The sequence below is a fragment of the Semicossyphus pulcher genome, unplaced genomic scaffold (assembly GCF_022749685.1).
Source record: "Semicossyphus pulcher isolate SPU_LCO1_2020_fin unplaced genomic scaffold, fSemPul1.0.p SCAF_5, whole genome shotgun sequence".
Classification (NCBI taxonomy): Eukaryota; Metazoa; Chordata; class Actinopteri; order Labriformes; family Labridae; genus Semicossyphus; species Semicossyphus pulcher.
Window position 1 is genome coordinate 11,714,585 of NW_027211726.1, and position 22,256 is coordinate 11,736,840.

The window sequence follows — 22,256 nt, forward strand, 5'->3', positions numbered from 1 at the left end:
TTAATACTAATAAGTACAACAACACAGGTTTATTCTTAACAAAATATAATTAATAAAAAGGATTATAATATATTTTAAAAATATAAATATGCTGTCCAGGATTTACATAAAAATGATTATCAGAACATTTAAAAATAAAAAAAATGTTATGTTGTTTTGTTTTTTCAAAGAGTATGCAAGATTTTAGGTTCATTACCAATAAATGTTTATAATGATTAAATGAAGTGATTAAAATAACCCTTAGTAAAAGTACTTTGGCTTGTAAACAAAGAATTAACCAGAAAATCAACCATTAATTCAATTCATTTGATAGTTTAGCTTGGAACATTTCAGTCACTACATTTCCCACAAGGCATCACGGTTTTCTACGTCATACATCCGCGCAGAGCTGAGGTGGCGTTAGAGAGAAGGTAAACACAGGATTATTTCCTCTTAAACTGATTATTGGAATAAAATGCTCTTTAAACGAATTAATTATTTAATTTAAACCGTTGATATGTACGACTGGTTTATTCATTTCGCCTTTTCTGCTGTTTGTTCCGTATTTGTTGTAGCTACATAGCTAACACGGTGCTACTTGTGTAGCCTATGCTAAAGCTAAGCTAATTAAGTGCTTTCAACCGTTCGTTTCTCTTTCAGGTTGTTTCGGGCTTCTCACCTGAAATCCACACTTCAGCTCTCATCATGACCAAACTCCTGGAGTGGCTGTTCGGGGTGTCGCTGGTGGTCGCAATCTGGGCTTTGGTCTCTTTCGACCTGTTGGACCTGAGCCTGCCGCAGACATACAGGGAGGTTGCCTGGCCGATGCCTCTCTATCTGCTGGTTTCATTCGGCTGCTACTCCCTGGCCACGGTGGGCTACAGGGTGGCCACGTTCAATGACTGTGACGAGGCAGCGAAAGAGCTGCAGGAGCAGATAAAGGAAGCCAAAGAGGACTTGAGGAAAAAGGGCTTAAAGATGTAGAACTTGAGAAAGACTCTGTAGAAACTGTGAGAGACTTTAAAGGGCTGCACTGACCACTTTCACACACAACCAAGTGTCTGCAGTTGTGATGTTACTCAAAAACGGTGTGTTTCTTGTGTGAAATGTGTTGGATTAGACTGACCTGTGATTGGACATGCTCAGCACACATTGTCTGAACATCAATCATAATCATCCAATTGTCTATTTCAGTCTTCAGCCTTTCAGATTAGATATTGATCAGCTGTGTTTCTGGGAATTAAAATTTAATAACCTAATGGGAGAATTTTCTGGGTTACACATACATGACAGCACATCAGTCAACTTTTAATATTTATTGACATCATTCTTATCATTTAAAGACCTCTTATAAAGTAAGTCAAGTAATGATATTCAACATTAGTTGCTGTTACTTATTTGCATTCATTAAACCAGATCGAAGAAGGTAAACGGTTGACACACATGGATCATGTCTTGGTCGTAAACTTCTCGTACATACTGTAACTGGTTGCAGATCACTTAAAGGTCACAATGGAACAAACTACAGACCGTGTCAGCTACAAGTAAAACTACACACTGTGGACTTTGTTTTGTGTGTCTGGAGATTGTTTCTCATCAGAATAGATGGACCAGATTTAATCTGCAAAGAAGAGTACATTCCATTGTCCATTTTCAGACTTGTGCCCTGCGGCTTTTGCTGGAACTTAATTAAATTGGAGTATATTTTCTTCATTATTCTGCCTACAAATGTGTGTGTGTTTGTGTGTCCGGGGCTGGGATAGGACCGGGGAGAATGTGAATATGTTAGAGAGTGCTTGCACATAGGATACATTCCTCCTCTATGCATAACCCAAATGGCTTCAGGGCTTATTGTCAACTTCTCAAAGCCTCCCTCTGTGCAGTGGACAGATCTCGTTTGTCCCATTTTGCAGTTAACAACATGAAATGTACAATGCCGCATTTTTGTTTCTTCACCCACAGAGGTTTGTTCCAATCAGACAATGTAAGCTAAGGATGTAGTCGTGAAGTAATCTGATTCTGGCAAGTAAAGTTTCTTGTAAGCCTTAAAAGGCTGCCTGCGCTGATTTTCTGTGAATCCCCGCTGTGCGTAAACAAAGCATAGCCCGGCCAAAGGCATCATTACGGGCTTTCAAAAGCTCCCATAACTTCAGAACAAATGCACAAGAGTCGACTGTTCTCTGCGTGCCTGTTGTGCCGTTTGGCTGAAGCCCCATCATGCTTTGCAACGCCACCCCCCTCATGAATGTCTGCAAGCTGTTGCAAGAGCAGCCTGGATGAAAGGCAACCTGTTATTTACCAGAAAAACTCTTACTTTGGCAATTACACCAAAGCCTTTGCTTGGTAGGCAGTAATGTTCTTACCCGTAGCCACATGTGAACTAGTTAATCACTTCTCTTTGTCCTCCTTCTCAAATCTTACTTTGAAGACGTCCATCTGTGCAGACTTTCTTTTCTGCAGGCTATCAGACAGAAATATAAATCAGATTAGGAATGACATTTTTCAGGCCATATACATATAAACAGTGTCTTTATGACTTTTCCTCTTAATCCCTATGTCAAACATGCAAGTGCATAAGCTTCATCCCAGACTGAGCCCTTAGTGTTTTTTTTATTTACATGATTGCAAGTGTAAGTAAGTCTAATCGGATGCACAGACAGAGATGGAAAAACGGTCTCATCACAGACAACTGGAATTACTGGAGCTTCTTTTTCTTTGTAAAACCCTTCATTAGCAGCAAACGTAACCACTTTCAACGCCACCGCTGTTTTTTGGTGAGTGAGTGGCTGTACTTAAAGGGAGGATGCACTTGAGAAAGTACAGTTACCTGAAGCACTGTGCAAAATCCTTTATAATGATTGCACAGTAATCCTGTGTCCCCTACTATTAGTCTGAGCACAACCTTAGTAACAAAAGCAACCTTGATTTTTTTCTTTACCTGGCCATTTTGAACTGTGGGAATCAAACCTTTACACCCCTGTGTGTCTGTGAAAGGATAGAATTTTGACCAAAAGAAGGCTGAGAAAATGATAAATGTGCACACAATGTTCTTCACTTTCTGTTATGAGGTGTCAAAGTAAGAGGTGTCAACTAAATTAGGAAAAGTAGCTAAAAAACAGGAGGGAATCTTAATGGGGATTGGAGACAGTCGGAGGGGTAGGCGATGGGGTTGTGCCCGCAGCGTGGCCCCACTGAGACCTCGAGTCACTATAAAAAACCCTTTCTAGAGACATTCAGTGACACTGCTGGGAGCGAATCCATCTCGTCAGGCCGAGGAGGAAGACTGAAAAATGAAAGGTTATCATTTTGCTGCACAGAAAATACTTTTTTTTTTTCCCCCACCCACACATTTCACAGCAAAACCTCAAAACCATCTAGAGACGGACAGAAAGAGAGTCGGAGTTGGCAATCGAGGCGGAGGAGCTGAAGGAGATGGAGATTTAATACATTCGAAACAGATACAGAGAAGGGCGAACAAGAGTAATGACAGGATGAGAGGGCGACATGAGGATGAATCACAACAGGAGACAGATAAAAAAGAAAGGGAGGGATTTAAAGGGGCAGAACAAAAGAAGTGTGTCAGTGAGAATGAATGAAAAAAGGAAAGTGACTAAGTGACACGGACAGGAAACCAAAAGCATGAGCTGGAACAAGACAGATGACCCTGGCAGTGGAGACGGACGGGAAGAGGAGACCACACCCCGACCGTCGGCGATGGCAGCGGACCAAAATGTGCCCTGATTGGCCCACAGGCTCCGACTCATTCTGTATAAACCAAGGAGTTTCCTTCCCATCAGCCCCGTCTGACCCTGCTGTCAACTACAGCTCTAACAGGCACTAAAGCAGGACTCAAAGAAAAGAGGGAGTAAAGTAGCTTCCGAACATGCTGCTGCATTAACAGAACATTAAATCCCAACATTCAGTGCATTGCCACTGCATAAAAAAAGTGATTGAGGCTCAAAGGTCACTCGTGGGTCAGCCTTTTGTTCTTTTTCTGCTGATAAACAGCTGCTTTGATATTAACAGGACACTGAGTTCCCATACGCGTACAGCATGAAAGCTTATAAATGCTGCAAATAGCTACAATAACATTAGGTAACCTCCCAGAGGCCCTGTAAGCCAGATACTCCTGGCTCCTCTGTGTGCTAACATACGCTAGCAGGCAGACAGGGACTGGCCGTCATGTGTCCCGCTGATAGTGAGGCCTGACTCAGAGATAGACCAGCTGGCCACGCCAAACCTGCTCGGAATAGTGAGTTTTTTTGCGGCGTCCTCTGAGATTTTAGTGACATGCATGCTGAGGACCGATGAATTGATAAATGCCTTTTTTCTCTGCTTATTGGGAATTGTCTGATTTTAAAAAGCCCCATTTTTGCCCACTCATGTATTGCCAGCTAATTCAAGTCACAGAGCTGAACATTTTCCAGAAAAATATGTGATATTTAAACATGAGTCTACAGCCATGCTTGCAGCTCTGTGATAATGATTGTGCAAAATTGGTGCCATACGTCCTGTCGATGTTGAGCTTATAAGTGAAGATTTGGACGAGCTAGTGGTGCGATATTAAAGGAGCAGTCCGCCCTGGAAAAAGCCACCGTCACTGGTATTCTCTGTAATCGAGAAAAGCAATAATATTTGAAATTGGTGCCATAGCTGTGGAGAAAGTTGTACAAACAGCTCGTGGTTTCACCCATTCTACATTCTTACATCACCCAGCATGCATTGCGCCACTCCCTCTGAAAGGAACGGCCCAGCGAGAGACGCTGGAGTGAAATACTACCGCGGCACAGAAATACGACAAGAATGCACCGGTGGATCATAAAAATCTTCAGGTCTGCAGTCTACATTTCAAACCTGACGATTTTGAACGAGACATGACATCGAGGGCGGGCATCCTAGATTGAAGAAGTGTAGTTTAGCGAGCTCCCTGGCCTCCGCCGGATGACGCATTTTACGTAGTCTGACGGAGGTTTTCCAGGGCTCACTGGAGAAGCAGATAGCGTCCCCCAAAGGCACAGAGCGAAGTTGCATTTTTTCCTACCATAATGACATTAGCTCCCCATAATGTCATGATAGCACTGAGGTTAAAAATCGTCAAACTGGCCCTTTAACATGGATATTTAGTGGGATGTGGGCTCAGTTTGCCGGGTAACAAGGTCACAGAAGTCACTAGGATTCCAAAATAGGTATATTTTCATACAAAATATATGAATGTGTTTTTCTTTCTTTTTGCTGTATTGTACAAAAGAAGGAGAATAAAGGAGATATCACATTTATTGCTACTTGAATAGGAAACATTTTAAGAAGTGGAGGAATCTAAGAAAATATACTATAAACATTGTCCATCTCCTACAACCCTGTTCTCAATATTCTGAGATTTTCCTTTAAGCTCTCCCTGCTTCTACTTGTGTCTGACCAAAAAATTTGGCCTTTCAAATCTTATGCAAACAGCCTGTAAAATCACTGACCTCAGGATGTTCTTGCTTTGCATGCTCAGGGTTTGTTCCGGTTATCTCCTACCTGCTCGTAACATTTACTACGGCATTAAAGTTTCACGCTCACTGTTCACATTTACTCAAGCTGGAACGCTGAACGAGTGAGTAAATAAAAAGAATTGTCTCGTCTTGACGAGCTAGCACTCAGTGGAGCCTCTTCCAGGGGTCGGGCGGTTAAGGGGCCTGTCCACCAGCCTTAATTTACGGCCATCCCTTTGAAAACATTGGGGAGTTGTGAGGCGGTGGCACCAGTTTTTGGTGCTACAGCTGCTTTAACTGTCACGGCCGTAAAGCTCCCCTGGGAAGGGAGAGACGGGGAAGGAGAGATGAGAACAATGGTTTGTCATGCAACTTGCAGACGAGCAAAGTATCATGGTTGAAGAAAGGAGGAGGTGTGTGTGTGTTTGAAGGGGGGCTGTAGATTAAGGTGGAGGCTCAGCAGAAGGTTGAGATAAGACAGTAGAGGGATCACACCTGTGTATTTGGAATGTATGCCAAAAGGCAACCTGAATGGTGACAATAAAAAAGCACTTTTTTTGCTATCTCTCTTTAGGAGTTTGTTCCCGTCTCCGGCCACCTTGGACTATGTTCTAATCAACTCCTGTCACATTGATGCGATTTAGTGGTTATCTGTGTGTTATTTGCTCCTTCTGTAAAGATCTCTCCTGTGTGAGCAAAAGAATTAAGATGATACTGAAACTGATGAGACAAATTCATGTCTAAAAAAGAGTAGCGCCATGCTAACAGCTGTGTGAGGCTGTACTTTTTGCTGTTAGCTGTAAATGCTACAACTAGCAATAAGCTGACAGTGATATAGTTACATAAAGGAGTTCAGAAGGAAAAATGTTTACCGTGTTCTACGTCTTTGTTTTATGCGTTAGCATTAGGGATAGACCGATTATCGGCGCCGATATTCGGCATTTTGACGCATATCGTCATCGGCCTTTTAGGAGTGCCGATAGGAGTGCAGAGTGCTCACACACACGGCGGAGAGGAGAAAAAGTTCATTTCTTTGCAAATTTTTTTTAACTTTGTTTTATTTACTTTATAAAACTTCAGGAAGTTATTCATTTATTTATTTATTTAAATTTTCAGTTAACTTTATAAGAGATGCTGCTGACCCTGGGAACTCCCTGCGCTTTTTGTTTGTTTGTTTAATAAACATATGCTTAAAGGCATTTAAACAAAGTTAAGTGTTGGAGTTTGTATTATTCAAACTTTTGACGCCAATATTTTCACTTTTACTGCAAATGAATATCGGCTCCAAATATCGGTTATCGGCCTCCTTGCCTACTAATAATCGGTATCGGCCCTGAAAAAACCATATCAGTCTATCTCTAGTTAGCATGATAACTAATTAGTTCTAAAGAAGAGAGTACAGCTAAGGCTAATAGGAGTGTCATTAGCTTTGCAGGTACATGGTCATAAATCAAAGCATTAGAAGTTATCTATTTGAACTGATGATAGCCTGAAGAAAAGTTTAGGGAGTTTTTACAATTTGTCCTGAGGGAAACATGAATGTCAGTATACATTTTAACAGCAATGTATTCAAAAGAGGTTTTCCTCAAACCACATGTAAGCACTTAGCGAAAAGTAAAGAGAGAGGTCATGAGGATTAACCCTCTGTCAAATACAAATGTCTGTACCACATTTTTTTTAAATTATTGATTTAATTGTTTAGCTATTTCAGTCTGTCAAAGTGGTTGACCCACCAAACAAACCAAACAGATGTTTAGCCTCCCTGCGGCCATGCAAGCCATACCATGACTAGCCTAGCTAACACGGCTAAAAAACAATCACAAAGAGTCTGAGCTGGTTTTCCAAAAATATCTTTTTTATTTCACATGAAATTTTCACATTTAGCATATTTATCAAACAAGGTCTTTTATATAATCTTCTATGTATATATATACATATACATATTATACACTTCTCTTACTTACACATGTACAAAATTAGGTAACAAGAATTCAGATAAAAAAAGACTGACTTCAATGGTAGTCATACACTGTTGTGCTCTGTCGATCAAGCCAGCCTGTCGGGTGGTGATGTGCTTGGCAACTCGGTTTGATGCCGTGTCCTGTCTGTTGTGAACTAACATTTTGAAATCATCCAAAAAAGTGTGAAAATTACTCTGAAAATCTTAATAACTGATTACTTCATGTCGTGTTTTAAAGAATATGCTTGAACCTAGTATGAAAACAGGAAGGAAAAGCACCGTGAAACACAGGGTCGGGTCCTGTAGTAAGAAACATTTGATACCAGCTCTTCAATGTCAGACAGTTTAACCAAAACAGGGGCAAGATCGGACAAACGGAGAAGACCAGCCTCTCTGCGGGTACACACAACATCTCAGTGTTTGCTTTTGGCAGAAAAACATTTTGTCTCATCACTCTTTCAATCAATCACTCCCTAGCTTTCACACGTTTTCCCTTTCACACAAGTACTACCTCTACCAGGAGAGAGAGAAAAAGCTCTCCCTGTTGCCAACAGTAAACATTTCTTTCATGGTATATACAGTAAAACTTCTCAGCTGCAAATGTTATAAATTATCTTCACAGAATGTACACATAACACAGTTCAATGTAGTGGGTTTTCATGTGTTACGCCATGTCAGTGTATGTTTGAACACTATTGTGGAGTGGATGTCGGTGCGTGTGTACTGTGCAGTATTAGTGCTACAGCAACTTAGCACATGGTCGAGTTTGCAAAGGAATGGTCGTCATGAGAACAGCCCCGCGTGTCTGTCAATGCTACATTTAGAGAAAGTAATCACTTGGGACGTCAATGCCACTCAATACCATTACAAGAACAATACAACAAATAGTACACGATACTCAAGGGTGGAATAGTGTACAAGTTGGAGAGATGACTGATCTTTGGCTCAAAGGGTAAGAGAACACTTTCCAATGAATTGATTGTTCTTCGGCCACTTTACGTTCCTATTTGATGTCTCCATGTTGTCTTCTAGGGTAATCACCCAAAGACGTTCATGTTTTTTGGAGAGAGCCATAAAAAAATTGTCCTTTTCCGAGCAAAAACACAGTAACCTTTTGAAAAAATAAGACGAAGCACGCATGCTTTGTCTTAAATGCTCAGGAGTTGCTCAGCACGTTTAGTGCAAGAGAGTCCAGCTGTACTTTACAAACTTCAAAAGTCTCTCCCTGTGGCCAGCACTGGGCACGGAAAACTGTCTTTTTGAGTCAGTGGTTTCATCCCCATGGACTGTCTTCATTGTAGTCCCTGAAAAAAAATGAACGTCTGCCAACAGCAGTCCTTTCTTGTCCTTTCTCAGTGCAACAATAGCACTAATGAAAAGGGGACGAGCAATGAGAGGATTGAGAGGGACGTAGCTGCCACTGCAGAGTTCGTCCGTACGCTCTTCTGGACGTCCGGCAGGTTTACCACCGGGTCATCTGCTTGAAGATAAGAGATAAAGAGGACACATTAGTACCGCATATTTACACCCTGGTGTAATCCTAAATGGACCTGGATTGCTTTAAGGTCAGGGATAATTAGAAAGGACACAGGGCTGGTCAACATACCTGCAGGCAGTCTGTTGGACGGGTTGTGAACCCCACCCCCAGCTCCGACTCCAGCCCCACCTGTGCCTCCTTTAGCCACTCTGGCCTCCTGAGAGCCTGGAAAGAAAAGATAAATGCCATCAATTACTCAACCGAACACAACAATCAGAGGTGATTGTGCTGCTCTATACAGCCAGGAGGGCGTTTGAACTCACCGTCAGCAGCTACGACGTCAACCCTGAGCCTGAGGCACTCCTGACCGTGGTGGTGCAAAGGTTTGGCTGTCGGGAAAAAGAAGAAACAACACAGGCGTTAACATCCCAACTAATGCACTTATCTCCCTCTGGCCCCTTAATTCACCTTCATGCATGCGCTCACGCACGCACACACACACAAACACTGAAACTTGGCAGCAGACTGACGCAGGGACAAAGCTTTAGGACGCCATCTGTGACCAGGCAAAGTGTGTCTTGTCCTGCCGTTTATCTAATTACAGCCATGGTCAGGGTGACAACTCTGCTTGCTCTTTTTGGTTACGTTCAAGCAGTAAATGCTGTATAAACTTGGCAAACTGAGCCGACACCCCGCTAAATATCCATGTTAAGCTTCAAGGAGCCGGCCACCAAGCTCGAGGATATCACAGTTAACAGAAAAACACTGGAAGGCTGCAGAATTTTCTTTCTTTCCATATGGAAGTAGAGCTATTTAGCCATTAGCTAGTGGCAGGACTCAAGCTACAGCAATGACAGATTGGTCTGTCTAACATGAGAGTGAAATAACTCAACAACTCTCCTTAAATATACATACAATACAATATCTTCATATCTTTGACCACTGAATGCCACAAAATGTGGTCCAACGGTTTCTTTCCCCCTCAGGATGAATTGTTAGCATTTAAGCTAGCACTTAACTTTTTGTCGAGTCATCACGGCAAAATTTCAACTTGAGCAACACTTTCTAATCGAACTAATCATGTTCCTATCAGCCTCAGGTATACTTTGTTTTTAGTATTAATTAGAAAATGTTAGCATTTTATCAAGCTAACTTAAGATGTTGAACAAGGGAAATGTTAGCATGTAAACAATGTCATTTATATATGCTAACGTTAGCATTTGGTTCAAAACAGAGAGTTGCTAGCGTTGCCATAAGCTCTTCACCAGAAAGTAAGTTACTGTCAAACAGGGACAAAGCTAAAGTGCCACTTACAGATATAATAGTAACTTTCTCCTTGGCGGAACTCCTTCCCCAGAGTAAACGGAGTAAAGCGCTGGAACTTTTCAGAGAACTTCTCCGGAACGTGAGGAGCGAACGGATGTCCGCACTCCCACCGCATCTGGTCGTACGACTGCGGCTTGCAGGTTTCAAAGTCCTCCCGCTCCACCATGTAGAGCACATAGCGCTCGGCATCCAGCAGCGGCACCTCGCCCTGAGGGTAGTGGGGGCAGACGATGTCCAGGTAGTCATTGAGCTTCACCTCCACAGCGTAGTCGTCCCACAGAAACCTGCAGGGAGGAGGAGGAAGAGGAAGGTTATGCAAGTGGCAGGAGACTGATAACCGTGCTTATAGCATCGGAACGGTAATAAATATAAGCCTCAAAACCTGTGATTATATATTGATCGGCTTCACGCTGGTGTACAACAGGGAAATCAGAGAAAACTGAGAGGCATGCCGATGAGTGATAGAGAGAAGGAGGAGGAGAAAGTGTGTGTGTGTGAGGTTATAGTATGTGTGTGTTGGAGTGGAATGAAGAGGAAAAAACGCAATAAGAGGAAGCATGATCTGCAGAGAACATGCGCATACATATGGATGAACATGAGGCGAGTTTAGCTGCCGTGTTGCGAGTTAGCATGAGTGCACATTGATCCGGCGTCCCTCAGGAGCTGAGTGATGTTTACAGCGAAACATTAGCAGTCAGTTAGCCCGGCAACACAGGAGATGAGTATCGACATCTCGCGCGGATAGTGAAGCAGAATGCATGACGACAAATTAAATCGGAGAGACACTTTTAGAGAGCGACAAGGTTAAAAATAAAAGGTCACACATGTTTTAACCCTTTCATTAGGGTGAGAGACAGGCAGACACATACAACACGAGCCTGGTGACGGCCTGTAACGTCTCCCACCACACTCCCTCTCATTACAAACACAGAGACAGTCAGGCTGTCTGCCTCCCCTCCATTCCTCCCTGCATCCCTCCCTGCCCTCCTCCGCCCCCTCCACCCTCTTTACGATGGTCTTTAAGTAAACTAAACTTCCTCCAGCTAAGAGCACTTCAAAAAAACGTTAGCATTTTAGCATCTTCTGGCCTTATCTGAACTTTCTACGATTCCTCTCCCCTCCAGGATTTTTTTATGATTTATGAGTTTATCTCGGGGGAAGTGTCACTAAAGGTATTTCAGCTTTGTCCCCTTCCCCCTGACTGAGTGACTGCTCCTGGGGTGGCTCACAGCTAATGCTCTCCTCTCAGCCAAAGCCATCTATCACCAGCCCGGAGCGCTAGCCGGCCGCTAGCCGGCCGCTAGCAACACACACACACACACACACACACTCACTTCCCAGTAATTCCCATCTATCAACAACTTAGAGCAGTAGCTACCTACTGTTTGCACTAACAGAACCCACACACACACACACACACCTCCTAGCATGCGAGGCCTATTAGTTTACCGTCTCCTACTGTTCTGAATCTCCGAGAATGGATGAAATTTGACAGAGTTCGATGTTATCACAACACGCACGGGGAATGTGTGTCTAATATAGGGTTCTGTTGCTTTTGCAATGAATACACGGATGGTTCATCAGGCTTTCAACAGGCGTGAGTTCAGTTACCAAGAGCTATTTAATCAGATCTACACATCTCAAAGAGTAATGAGTTCTGGAAAGGCTGCGGGCTGCTAACCGGACACCTTTCGCCAAGACTTTTCTCCTTTTTTTAGAGCCAATTTTTCTTTGTCGTTTTTTCATAAACGCCTCACCTTAAATGTTACACGTAGCATTTGGGGAGTTTGTGTGAGTGTGACACGGTCCACATGTGTGACTGACGATCAAAGTGCACAGGCGCCCCTGTCGCTCGTTAGCTTGTGTTGTTGTTTCATGGGCAGGGGTCTCCCTGGTAAAAAGGACAGACGCTGTGGCTCCAAACACAGTGCCCTGACTTCTGCCTCCCCCCTTCTGGCTCCCTCCCGTCCCTTCCCGCCCCCCCTTTCTGCCTGGCTGCTTTCCCTCAATACTGATGAGCAGATTAGTCAACATTACAACAGCAACACGGGGGCTGCTGGGAAACAAGTACCATTTTAGGACACTGATGAAACTTCCATCTAACTGTGCTGATAATTGTTTGCACAAGCCCACTTTTTTCAGCGGGTGGGGGGGCAATAATTATCATTTTGCCACAGTCCAGGCAGCTTAGTGCTTATCTGCAGTTTGCCTGCCACGCTCTGTTTACCAGATTGGCCGCTAAAGTGTTTTTTCCCCCTGCCACTTTCAATTCCAGGCGAATCGATAACACTATTGAACAAACACTGTTGTCTGCTTTTTGCCTGACAGAGTTATCACCCCCCTCCCCTGCAAAGAGAGCAAACACACACAAACAAACTCCCGACACCCCTGCCTCACTCACAACCCGACCGGTTGTGGTATGTTCCCAATGTGTTCATCAAAAGGGGGTCGAAGGGAGGTGCAATTAAAACACAAAAAGGGGTATTAAAGGTGGCCTGGAGGGGGGTAATTATGCCCTCCTGCTCCCAACTTCCCAGCCCCTTTAGGCGGAGAGTTTAGGGGGAAGCTGGGGGCATGAATAGACGTGGGACTGGGGGGGTCAAAGGGCTCGAGTTGGAAATGGCTTTTGAAGCTTTTTTCAGTACGAGCATTTATGTGAGTGCTACAGTACCACAGTTTCATACAGCGGCTCCTTTCACAGTGATGGAACAGCTCACTTAGCAGAGAGAGCAGCGGCTGAATACGCACCCAGGGAGGCTGGCTAGCCTCTTTTATTAACGGCAAATAGTTTTAATTATCCCGCTGCCTTTTGTTCCCCTCTAACGCCTCTTCCATTGAAACGTTCCACATCATCTGCTTAATTAACCGATCGGGCTAACGCACTTCAAAGCGAGCCGAGGCCCCGTGTGAAAAGGTTTAGCTAACAAAGTCAAATCATGCCACCTTCGCTTTAGCAGACGAAATCCTCTGAACTTTCTCTCCCTCAGTGCGAGTCCCCTGTTATTTCCCTCCTCCACACTGCTTCCCTCTCTCTGTCTTGATTTATTCCCATTGTTTATTCCCGGATCTTCTCTTGTAATGACAGTGACGCAGGAGAAGTAACAGCATGGGGAAGTTGTTGTACTCGCTGCTTACAGATGATTTGTGGAGCTGTGGCAGATGTGCAGCGAGGGTTGTGTGCATGTATGTCTGGCTCAGCCTGAAAATATGGGATTGTTTGTGTCAGCGAGAGCGTGTGTGTTGCGTCTGCGGACCTCTCAGGAATCTGGGAGTGCGTTTCAGTCATGATAAGGCGGATAAAAAAATGCCACACAGACGATAGCGGTGAGAAAACATCACGTGGGGAAACAAATGTGCTGAAAAATAGACTACACTGTGTTCCCGGCAACTCTTCCCGAGAAGGAATTCCTGATTTATTGGAGCCTCTTCAGGAGCAGGAGTCTAATCTCTCTTCTTTAATCTCTCTGTCCAGCGTTTTGCTTTCTTCTCCACCTCTACCCCCGCCTTTCATCCATCCATCAGCCTCTCATCTCTGCTCTCTATCGGCCTGCGGAATGCCGGGACCTCTGAGGCAAAAGGGGGGGGCGCGATGTGGATCAAAGGTCGGACAATCGCCAAGTCAGCACCGGAGAGTTTTATACATGAAAAGTCAGGAAGAGGGGGCCTTGTGCATTTTAAGTGAAACAGATTGATGCTGTGACCGGAATCGGCCTTTTTAAAGATCGATTCAGATGTTTTGAGGTCCTTCAAGGCCACCGTAGGACAAACTAAACATTTATGACCGCTCAACTAAAACCAGGAGCTCTGTTCTACTTAACCTGCGTCCCCCCCCTGACCACACAAACATGATTATTTTCTTACACGCGCAATTAATGCGACCCAAAAGGTGACCGGCCGAGGTCACAGATGAGTGAACGGGAATGTGGGGACCACCTAATCGGCTCGCCCAAGCCCGGATTACTGGGTGGGGCAGAGGCTGAGCTGCGGTCCATTCATCAGCACCAGACCCTGCTTAATACAGGGGCTTAGGGTGGACAGCGAGGCCCAGAGCGAGGGGATGAAGGCTGGGGACGGAGTGAGGGGTGAGACAGGCAGGGTGGAGCTTTTTTTTTTTTAACCCCATTGTTCTCACACAGAGAAGGGGTATTAGTATTTTACACTGGTGTTTTGGAGTTCAAAAAAAGACACAGTGGCGGTGAATGTGTGCGCGCAAGTGTGTGTTGTTGCAGAGGGGAAAGTGGGAGGTGTTAACTGACAAATGAAAGAAAACTGGACACAAGGGAGCTTTAACCTTTAAGAGGTACATGTAAAAGTTACCTCAGCCGTCTTAGTTAAGCAGGACTGTTACTGCTCAAACTATTTTTCTTTCATCCATCTATCTATGCATCCATCACTGTCGGCCGTCCCCTCCCACTCCCTGTCCGTCTTTCATCGCTCAATAAGCAAACCAGATCCTCGTGTCAACTCTGCCCCTCCCCCCACCCACACCAGACAAGCTGAGCCAATCACAACCTGTCCTCATGGTATTCCAAATATGCCACTTTTTGACCCACCGTTTGCACAGCCAAGCACAATGCGCGCCTCATAGAAACAAATAGGGTCCGACAATTTAGGCCCCTCCTTCTTTTGACATAATATTCCAGCCTTCATTCTTTGGCACCGTGTGACTTTTTGTCATCCGTCTCCATCCGCTTTCTCCCGTCCGTCAGTCAACCTTTGTCTGCGCGGATCATTGGTCATTCTGCCAACGTTTCCCCCGTCTGAACCGGCTGGACTCCTTTTGCAAAGCGAGCAAATCGACGGAGCTTTAAGTCCAGCAGAGAAATAATTGGCTCTAAGGAGGCTCAGATGAATACATATGCTCTTCTTTCTGACCGTCTCACACCGTCCACCGGGGCATTTGTATCTTATCGAAAGGTCACCGCCGACATCACATTTCTCAGGAGGCAAATATCAGTGCAGGAAAGGAAATCGATTTTGTGGGATTGATTTCCGGAAGGTAAAAGATTTCCGCACTGGGTTTTTGTTGCTGCAAACACAGCCTAATGACCTGCACGGGGAATTTACAATATGTGATGTGAGATGTGCTCCTGCTTACAGAAATGTGGAATAAGTGCAATAATAAAACAGGCCTCTAGGGGGTGGCAGTATGTTCTGTGGGCACATGTTTACACTCCAAGTCATCCAACAAAAAGAGGCCAAAAAAACAAAAGTTACACAATGACCCGTATTTACAAAACTACACAAACACAATAGTTCATTTTCAGAGATAATATCTGGCTAATTCTTCCTCATTCAAACACAAAGTTTGGGCACTGAATGTCACCAGAACTTGACAAACAAGTCCAGAAGTACAGTCATAATATAACCATAAATCTGTGTATTTATGCAGTTATTTATTCTTCACAGATTTTCGTGTGGGATTGAACAGTTTTAGAGAAGCGCGGAGAAGAAGGATAAGAGTGGGCCGAAGCAGAGGAAGTCTGCAGCGATGATAAGGAAGAGGCGAGAGGATGGGCACGGGGGAGGAGGAGAGAAAAACACCGGCGGGGTTGACCGAGGCGACACTGATCAGAGGAGAATCCCAAATAGAGACAGACGCAGAGATTTGACAGGCGGGGGGGGGCGGGTCCTGAATCCTCCTCAAGGCTCAACAGTCATAAAAACAATTAGGCACAAATTAATCTACTTATTCTCACAGTTTAAACTCAAACAAGCATGGGAAATACAATCAGCTCCTTTGCGGTCTTGCGTGTGTTGCAGTGTGAGAACCGTATTGTTTATTGTGCAGACAGGATACGCTGTTTTCCCGGGAAAAGACATAGCCAGGAAGTGCTAGACTTCATAGGGAAGTACACAGCAGACAGCGTGCAGACTCTGGTAACACCGACAACACTGCCCCGGGAAGCTAAAACCTTTGGCCTGATTCTCTATCTATCTGCTGCAGTCAATAAAACAAGCCCTCCTGCCTCCGAGTGGGAATATTGAACAGGAAGAAAATCAGCTCTCTGAGGGGGAAAACTCCTGCTAATATGGTCACAGGGGTAAAGTCTTCTTACGGATGATTATGAAGGGATCGGAAGCGTCAACACATTGCGATGACCATTGAGCCGACTAACCTCGACAGTCCCCTCAGAGTGTTTTCCCCCCCAGATTGAATTCAGCAGACAGATTACAAGGCCAGATTAAGGGTGGTGGGAGGGGACAATGTGAGGGAAAGACGGAGTTTGCTGGAGAGAATGACGACAAATGTTGGGGGGTTTAGATAGAAGACTGGATTAGGAGGAGAAGTGGGAAATCTGGATGTTTTTCCAAGAAAGTAGCTTCAGTTAAGATTACTTAGAAAATCGTAGAAATCCTCATCTATTGCGTCCACCTAATCACACTATCTTATCTTTTATCTCTTAAACATGTACGCGCACAGAAGGCAAACCGACACTACTCCCACACTTAAACCTTTGTTTGTAAAATAGAAACAGGTTTGCTGAGAAGACTAGAGTGGCTTTTCATAGAGGAGGTAGAAGAAGGAAGCTTAAAGGGCGAGAGCTGACGGGGGAAAAAAAGCGTGAAGGAAAGGGCAAAGTGCCTTGTGACGGATCGCCATGGGTGCCAAGAACGATAAAAAAATTCCACACCTCTTAGCATGCTTCCCCCCTTCTTCCCAGAGAGCCAGAGTTGGAGTTGAGGAAATAATAGACTGAAAAGGGACAGCTTGTAAAGTTGAGATAAAAGCTGGAGAAGGAGCGAAGGGGTAAGAAAAGACAGAGAGGGGGGAAGAAGGAGAGTTTCCCAGAGGCAGAGCCGCGGCCGTGTGAAGGAGAGAGGCCGGCCTGAGTGGCGGGCAGTATTCAGGGACCACCGGCGTGACAGAATGACTGACAGATTGATAGAGGCTGTGCCACTTCATCACATCCTGAACTCTGACCCCCCAATCGGTCACACCAGTTACTTTTCTCTTTCTGTGGCTCACCGTGAAAACCATTCCCCAATTTGTATGGGAAGGAGCACAAAACACCCATATTGACTGGATAAATACCAAAAAGTTCCTTCATGTGGGTGAAACATACCATAAATAACTCCCTTACTTGAGCCAACACTGCATTAAAAGTAGATTCGATTAAATGAATTAAACCACAGCACCAGAGCCGGCAGGTAGATCTGTTCTAATACCAATATCAGAACAGTACCGATACAATTATGGATATCAGAACAGTACCGATACCAGTATCGATATCAGAACAGTACAGATACCAGTATCGATATCAGAACAGTACAGATACCAGTATCGCTATCAGAACAGTACCGATACAATTATGGAAATCAGAACAGTACCGATACCAGTATCGATATCAGAACAGTACCAATGCTAGAATCTAAATCAGAATCGTACCGATACCAGTATCGTTATCAGAACAGTACCAATGCTGGAATCGATATCAGAACAGTACCGATACCAGTATCGATATCTGAATAGGACCGATACCAGTATAGATATCAGAACCGTACCGATACCAGTATAGATATCAGAACAGTACCGATACCAGTATCGATATCAGAACAGTACTGATACCAGTATCGATATCAGAATTGGACCGATACCAGTATAGATATCAGAACAGTACCGATACAATTAGCAATTTCAGAACAGTACCGAGACCAGTATCGATATGAGAACAGTACCGATAACCGTATCAATATAAACAGTACCGAGACCCAGTATCGATATCAGAACAGTACAGATGCTAGCATCGATATCAGAACAGTACCGATAACCGTATCAATATAAACAGTACCGATAACTGTATTGATATCAGAACAGTACAGATGCTAGTATCGATATCAGAACAGTACCGATACCAGTGTCGATATCGGTTTAAATGTGGTAACCGGTATCAGCAATCAGTGTTTTTCCTCCAATCTTTATATTTTTTGCACTAGTATGAGAGGGTTAACTCAGTATCATCCAACACTCAAGACTAGGTATCAGGATCAGTATCGGGAAGGAAAAAAATATATTGGTACAAAAGTTTAAACTATCTGGAGGCACATTTTAGCGTTTTTTACCAAAATCAGAGCTCATTAAAAACTCATAGAAGAATAAAGACTTTAGAGTTTGAGCAGATTAGCTAAAAATGTGTTACTATGACTGAAAGGGTGATGATGATGATGATGATGATGATGATGTTAAAATAAACAGCAGATGAAACAGATGTAAGTGAACATGCCATGAAACAGTTAACAGGCTCACAGAACTGGAGACCACAGAGCCATAGTTGAAAAAGGGAACCTGGCCAAGAAGAGAGGGAGGGAGGGAGGTGCTGGAGAGAGGGGGAGACAGGTACAAAGCAGTGGAGGAGGAGGAGTGGGTGGTGGAGGTGGTGGTCTACTCATGCTCTGTCAGCAGGGAAAAAAGGGAAAGGGAAGAAGAAGCAGTGAATGAGCAGATTGTTGGGAGTTGTAGAGTCCAGAGGGCTCATGGGACGTGTTAGCATCAATCACAAGTGTGTGGCACATGTGTGTGTGTGTATGACTGGGTTAATGTGTATGAGAGTGTGTGATTCACTTGGATTCCACAAAAAGACACGTAAACACGCTGGCATTCAGAGACCTGAGCTGACTGGGCATACTGGTGGTGAGCCTCTTTCTGGGAATCAAACCGTGCCGGTGATTAAGCTGTTGCTAATCAGACACAAAGGTAACAAATACGCTAACAAGTAAAAGGTCAGAAAGTGCTGAAAAAACACTGCGTCAGGGGTATAATTCAGTCACGCTGAAGGAAAGTAGTCGTTAAAGTGGAGGCAGATACGACCTTGGAAGTCAGCAGCCAGTAGGCCCCAAGGCAAGCTCATACACACATGCACAAATTAGTGCATGTATATGTATGAGTATGTGTGTGTGTGTTGTTGTTAAATCCCTCACCAAACACACTAAGAAAAAGGAAATGAGCCTGTACCACGTGGAGCGAAGTGATCAATCTGAGATCAATTAGATTAACAGCAGCTTTCTGACCAGCAGGGATGAAACAATAAACCGAGGTGGTGTTAAAAAAAAAGGAAAAACACGTCTCAGGAGAGAGAAGACGGACGTCAACACTCAGTGTAGCGAGTAATGGGTCAGAGGGGAGAGCAGATTGCTGGGGAATGATGAAAAGTACCAAAATGAAAGCAGAAAGTCGGGGCTTTTTTCTGCGAATACAGGATTAAGAGTAGCCAAAGGGAGAGATTTAGCACAGTCATCCGGGAAAAAAATAGCAAGTGCAAAAGCGCGGATTACCAGTATATATACAGGAATGATCAGTGTGGTTCTACAGCAGGGACACTGCTACACGCTTATGCATCTGGGGCTTCAGGGAAGAGCTTTGGCGCTATAATTACTGACAATGCTGTAGTTTTACTGTTTGAATGTAAGCTTTAGAGGTGTTTCCATACCATTTTTTCCTTCACGATACGGATTCTGATATTTAGGCTTCAGTTCAGCCGATACCGAGTAGCCCTCAGATGCTAGTGTGCAAAAAACACGGATTGTTTACATTTTACTAGCTATGACTAACATGTATGATAATTAACATTACTGCCTGTTATCGTCATTTGAAAATTTCTATGAAACCAGTTGATATCAGGTCAATACTGATACTGGTACCGATACTAGTGAGGTTAAAAACAAGCAAACACATCAACACATTATTAGTGGAAAAACACTGATTGCTGGCATTCTACTAGCTTTGAGTAACATGAATGATAATAAACATTACTGTCTGTTATCATCAAATTAAAATGAACATAAAACCAGTTGATATGAGGCCAATACTGATATTGGTACCGATACTAGTGAAGTTAAAAAAATTAATTTATTTATTATTTACCCAAAATTTTGGGGGTGGGGGTAATTGTTTATGGTATGGGAAATTGACTGACATACTCATCAACAGACAAAATATAATGTTTAGTCAAATCAGAGGCCGATACAGACACTGGTACCGATACCAGAATTGATATCTACACTACACTATTGATATCTGAACAACTCTTGTAAGCTTGTGCGAGAATATCTGTGGTTTTTGCAGCCAAGACAAGACAGACAGAGAGTGCAAGCCCAGCACTGATTGATTTTGACAGCGTCTGTTGCTGTGATTGATTATCTCAGCTTGTTGATTGACTGATTGTCAGCCAGGAGTCTCTGTTTGTGCTTGCCTGTTCAAGTGTGCGCTTGGGTGTGTGTTTAGGTGTAGGGGCATGTAGAAGTTCGTTGGCGGAGTGTAAACCTAACCCCTCTTTGTACCCCGAGCCATTTCACCCCAGCCATCATCAACCATAATTCTAATTGACCCCCACTTATTCCGACTGGCCCCCTAACCCCGACAATTTGAGCTCCAATTTCTCCTCCCTGAGCAATCCATCTCTCTCCCACAGCGTGACCTACTGGGCAGGCCTCAAGTTACCTCCTCTGTCTCTGTCATACACCATTATTACTCGTCTTACCATGTGAAATATGAACACCCCCCTGTCTCCCTGACAGCCACCTAAACCCCACTGCGATATCTCTTGATTTAGGAGACACTGCAAACCTCCCACTCCACACAGAGGTTAGGACTCTCTGTCAGATGGGAGGATATTGCAACAGATATTTCAACACTTTGCTCTGTGAGTCAGACCTGTAAAAACCTACCCCAAAAGATGTAACCTTTGCCAAGGAAAATATTGTTCCAGTTCATGAATGAAGACACAAGATCGGGACAAGTACATGAAGATAGAATGACTTTTAACGGTGTAATTAAAGTATTATTTTGCTGCATTCCAGCATACTCAGAAAAGACTCGTAGATGTGCATACATAGCCTAAATAAAGAGATGTATTTGAAGAGATTAACTTACAAAAGCAACCTTATCCGTGCACTCATCTCCCCATGAAACTCATGCATATAAAAAAGAAGCTATCTTCCCTTAAAAGAAGCCTAAAAGCTCTTTAACTAGCTCCCGATTCATTCTTAAAAGATAAATAGATGACACAATCTGATGTAACTAATCCCGAAGCCTTCACAGATTGCCAAACGGATTAAATCTGAACAGGTTAGACAAAGTATCCCAGGTAAACAGCTCCATAATAACAGGTCTGAGCCCAGAAAGAGAGAGAGGGGGGAGGGAGAGAAAAAAAGACTTCCAACTGTCTTTATTATCATGACAACAGCAGCGGGTCGCCACCATCGCAAATTCATCACAACAAGCTCGCTGAATATGCATGAGGTGCAACTACTGAGACGTATCTGAATAAAGATCTTAATGGTCCAATCTGCGATGGTAATTAGGTTAAAAGTTCACCTATTTAGAAGATAACAAACTATCTTGTTTTTGCGTTGATTAATAAAGGCGTGCGTGCAAGGGTGGGTTCAAGAGCAGTGATTTAAAATAGGAAAACACAGGTAATAGGAGATATTTACTTTGGATTCGTGCTGTTCCAGTAGACGCTGTGTCGCTCCGCTGAGGCAAACCAGGCGCAGACGCTCACAACGAAGCCCACAATCCAAACCAAATCCATGGTGGAGAGGAGAGAAGGCGTGCAGAGACGACACACAACTCAGGTAGGTTGTGCAAAAAAAAACTTAGAATTCACCGGGAAAAGCTCGTCCGCGCACCGTCAGACTGCACGCTTAAAATAAACACTTTACGAATGCAGAGGCTCGAAGGAAAAACAAAACGCAGATTCGTACAAGAATAAAAAACCGTACAGTGATCAGGTTAACTCGACAAATCCGTAGTGAATGAAAGCTTGTGCTGCGTGGTGGCTGGTTTTGTGAAACGCCCACAGTCGCTAGCTCCGCCCCTTGTCCGAGAGCGGACCAATCAGAGGGCTGTCCGAGAGCCGCGAGCTCTGCAGGTTCCTCTGGATGTATGTTTACGTGCTGTACATATAATTACAACTCCAGCATGTACAGTATGTGTGGATAAGACTACTAAACAACATTTGGAGTTGTGGCTCTGGTGTTTATTCTAATTTTTAAATATCACTTCCTCAGGCATGTCTTAAATGTATGTTTGCAGTGTCAC

The 22,256-nt window shown here is 43.9% G+C and overlaps 2 protein-coding genes across 3 annotated transcripts; one reads left to right on the top strand and one right to left on the bottom strand.

Moving 5' to 3' along the window:
- The first annotated feature begins 369 nt into the window (after positions 1-369).
- dpm3 (dolichyl-phosphate mannosyltransferase subunit 3, regulatory) lies at positions 370-1,695 on the top strand. The gene is made up of 2 exons (XM_069681754.1): positions 370-410; positions 640-1,695. The coding sequence occupies exon 2, from the start codon at positions 685-687 to the stop codon at positions 961-963; it is 279 nt and encodes a 92-aa protein (XP_069537855.1). The 5' UTR covers positions 370-410; positions 640-684; the 3' UTR covers positions 964-1,695.
- Positions 1,696-7,321: 5,626 nt separating this feature from the next.
- efna1a (ephrin-A1a) lies at positions 7,322-21,946 on the bottom strand. 2 transcript variants are annotated; one of them, XM_069681402.1, is made up of 5 exons: positions 21,650-21,946; positions 10,205-10,500; positions 9,214-9,279; positions 9,020-9,115; positions 7,322-8,890 (listed from the first exon to the last, which is right to left on the bottom strand). In XM_069681402.1, exons 1-5 carry the CDS (start codon positions 21,745-21,747, stop codon positions 8,766-8,768), a joined length of 681 nt encoding a protein of 226 aa, XP_069537503.1. In that variant the 5' UTR covers positions 21,748-21,946; the 3' UTR covers positions 7,322-8,765. The 2 variants fall into 2 exon arrangements, with proteins under 2 accessions (XP_069537503.1, XP_069537502.1); XM_069681401.1 differs by having other exon boundaries at positions 7,322-8,893.
- Between the last annotated feature and the right edge of the window lie 310 nt (positions 21,947-22,256).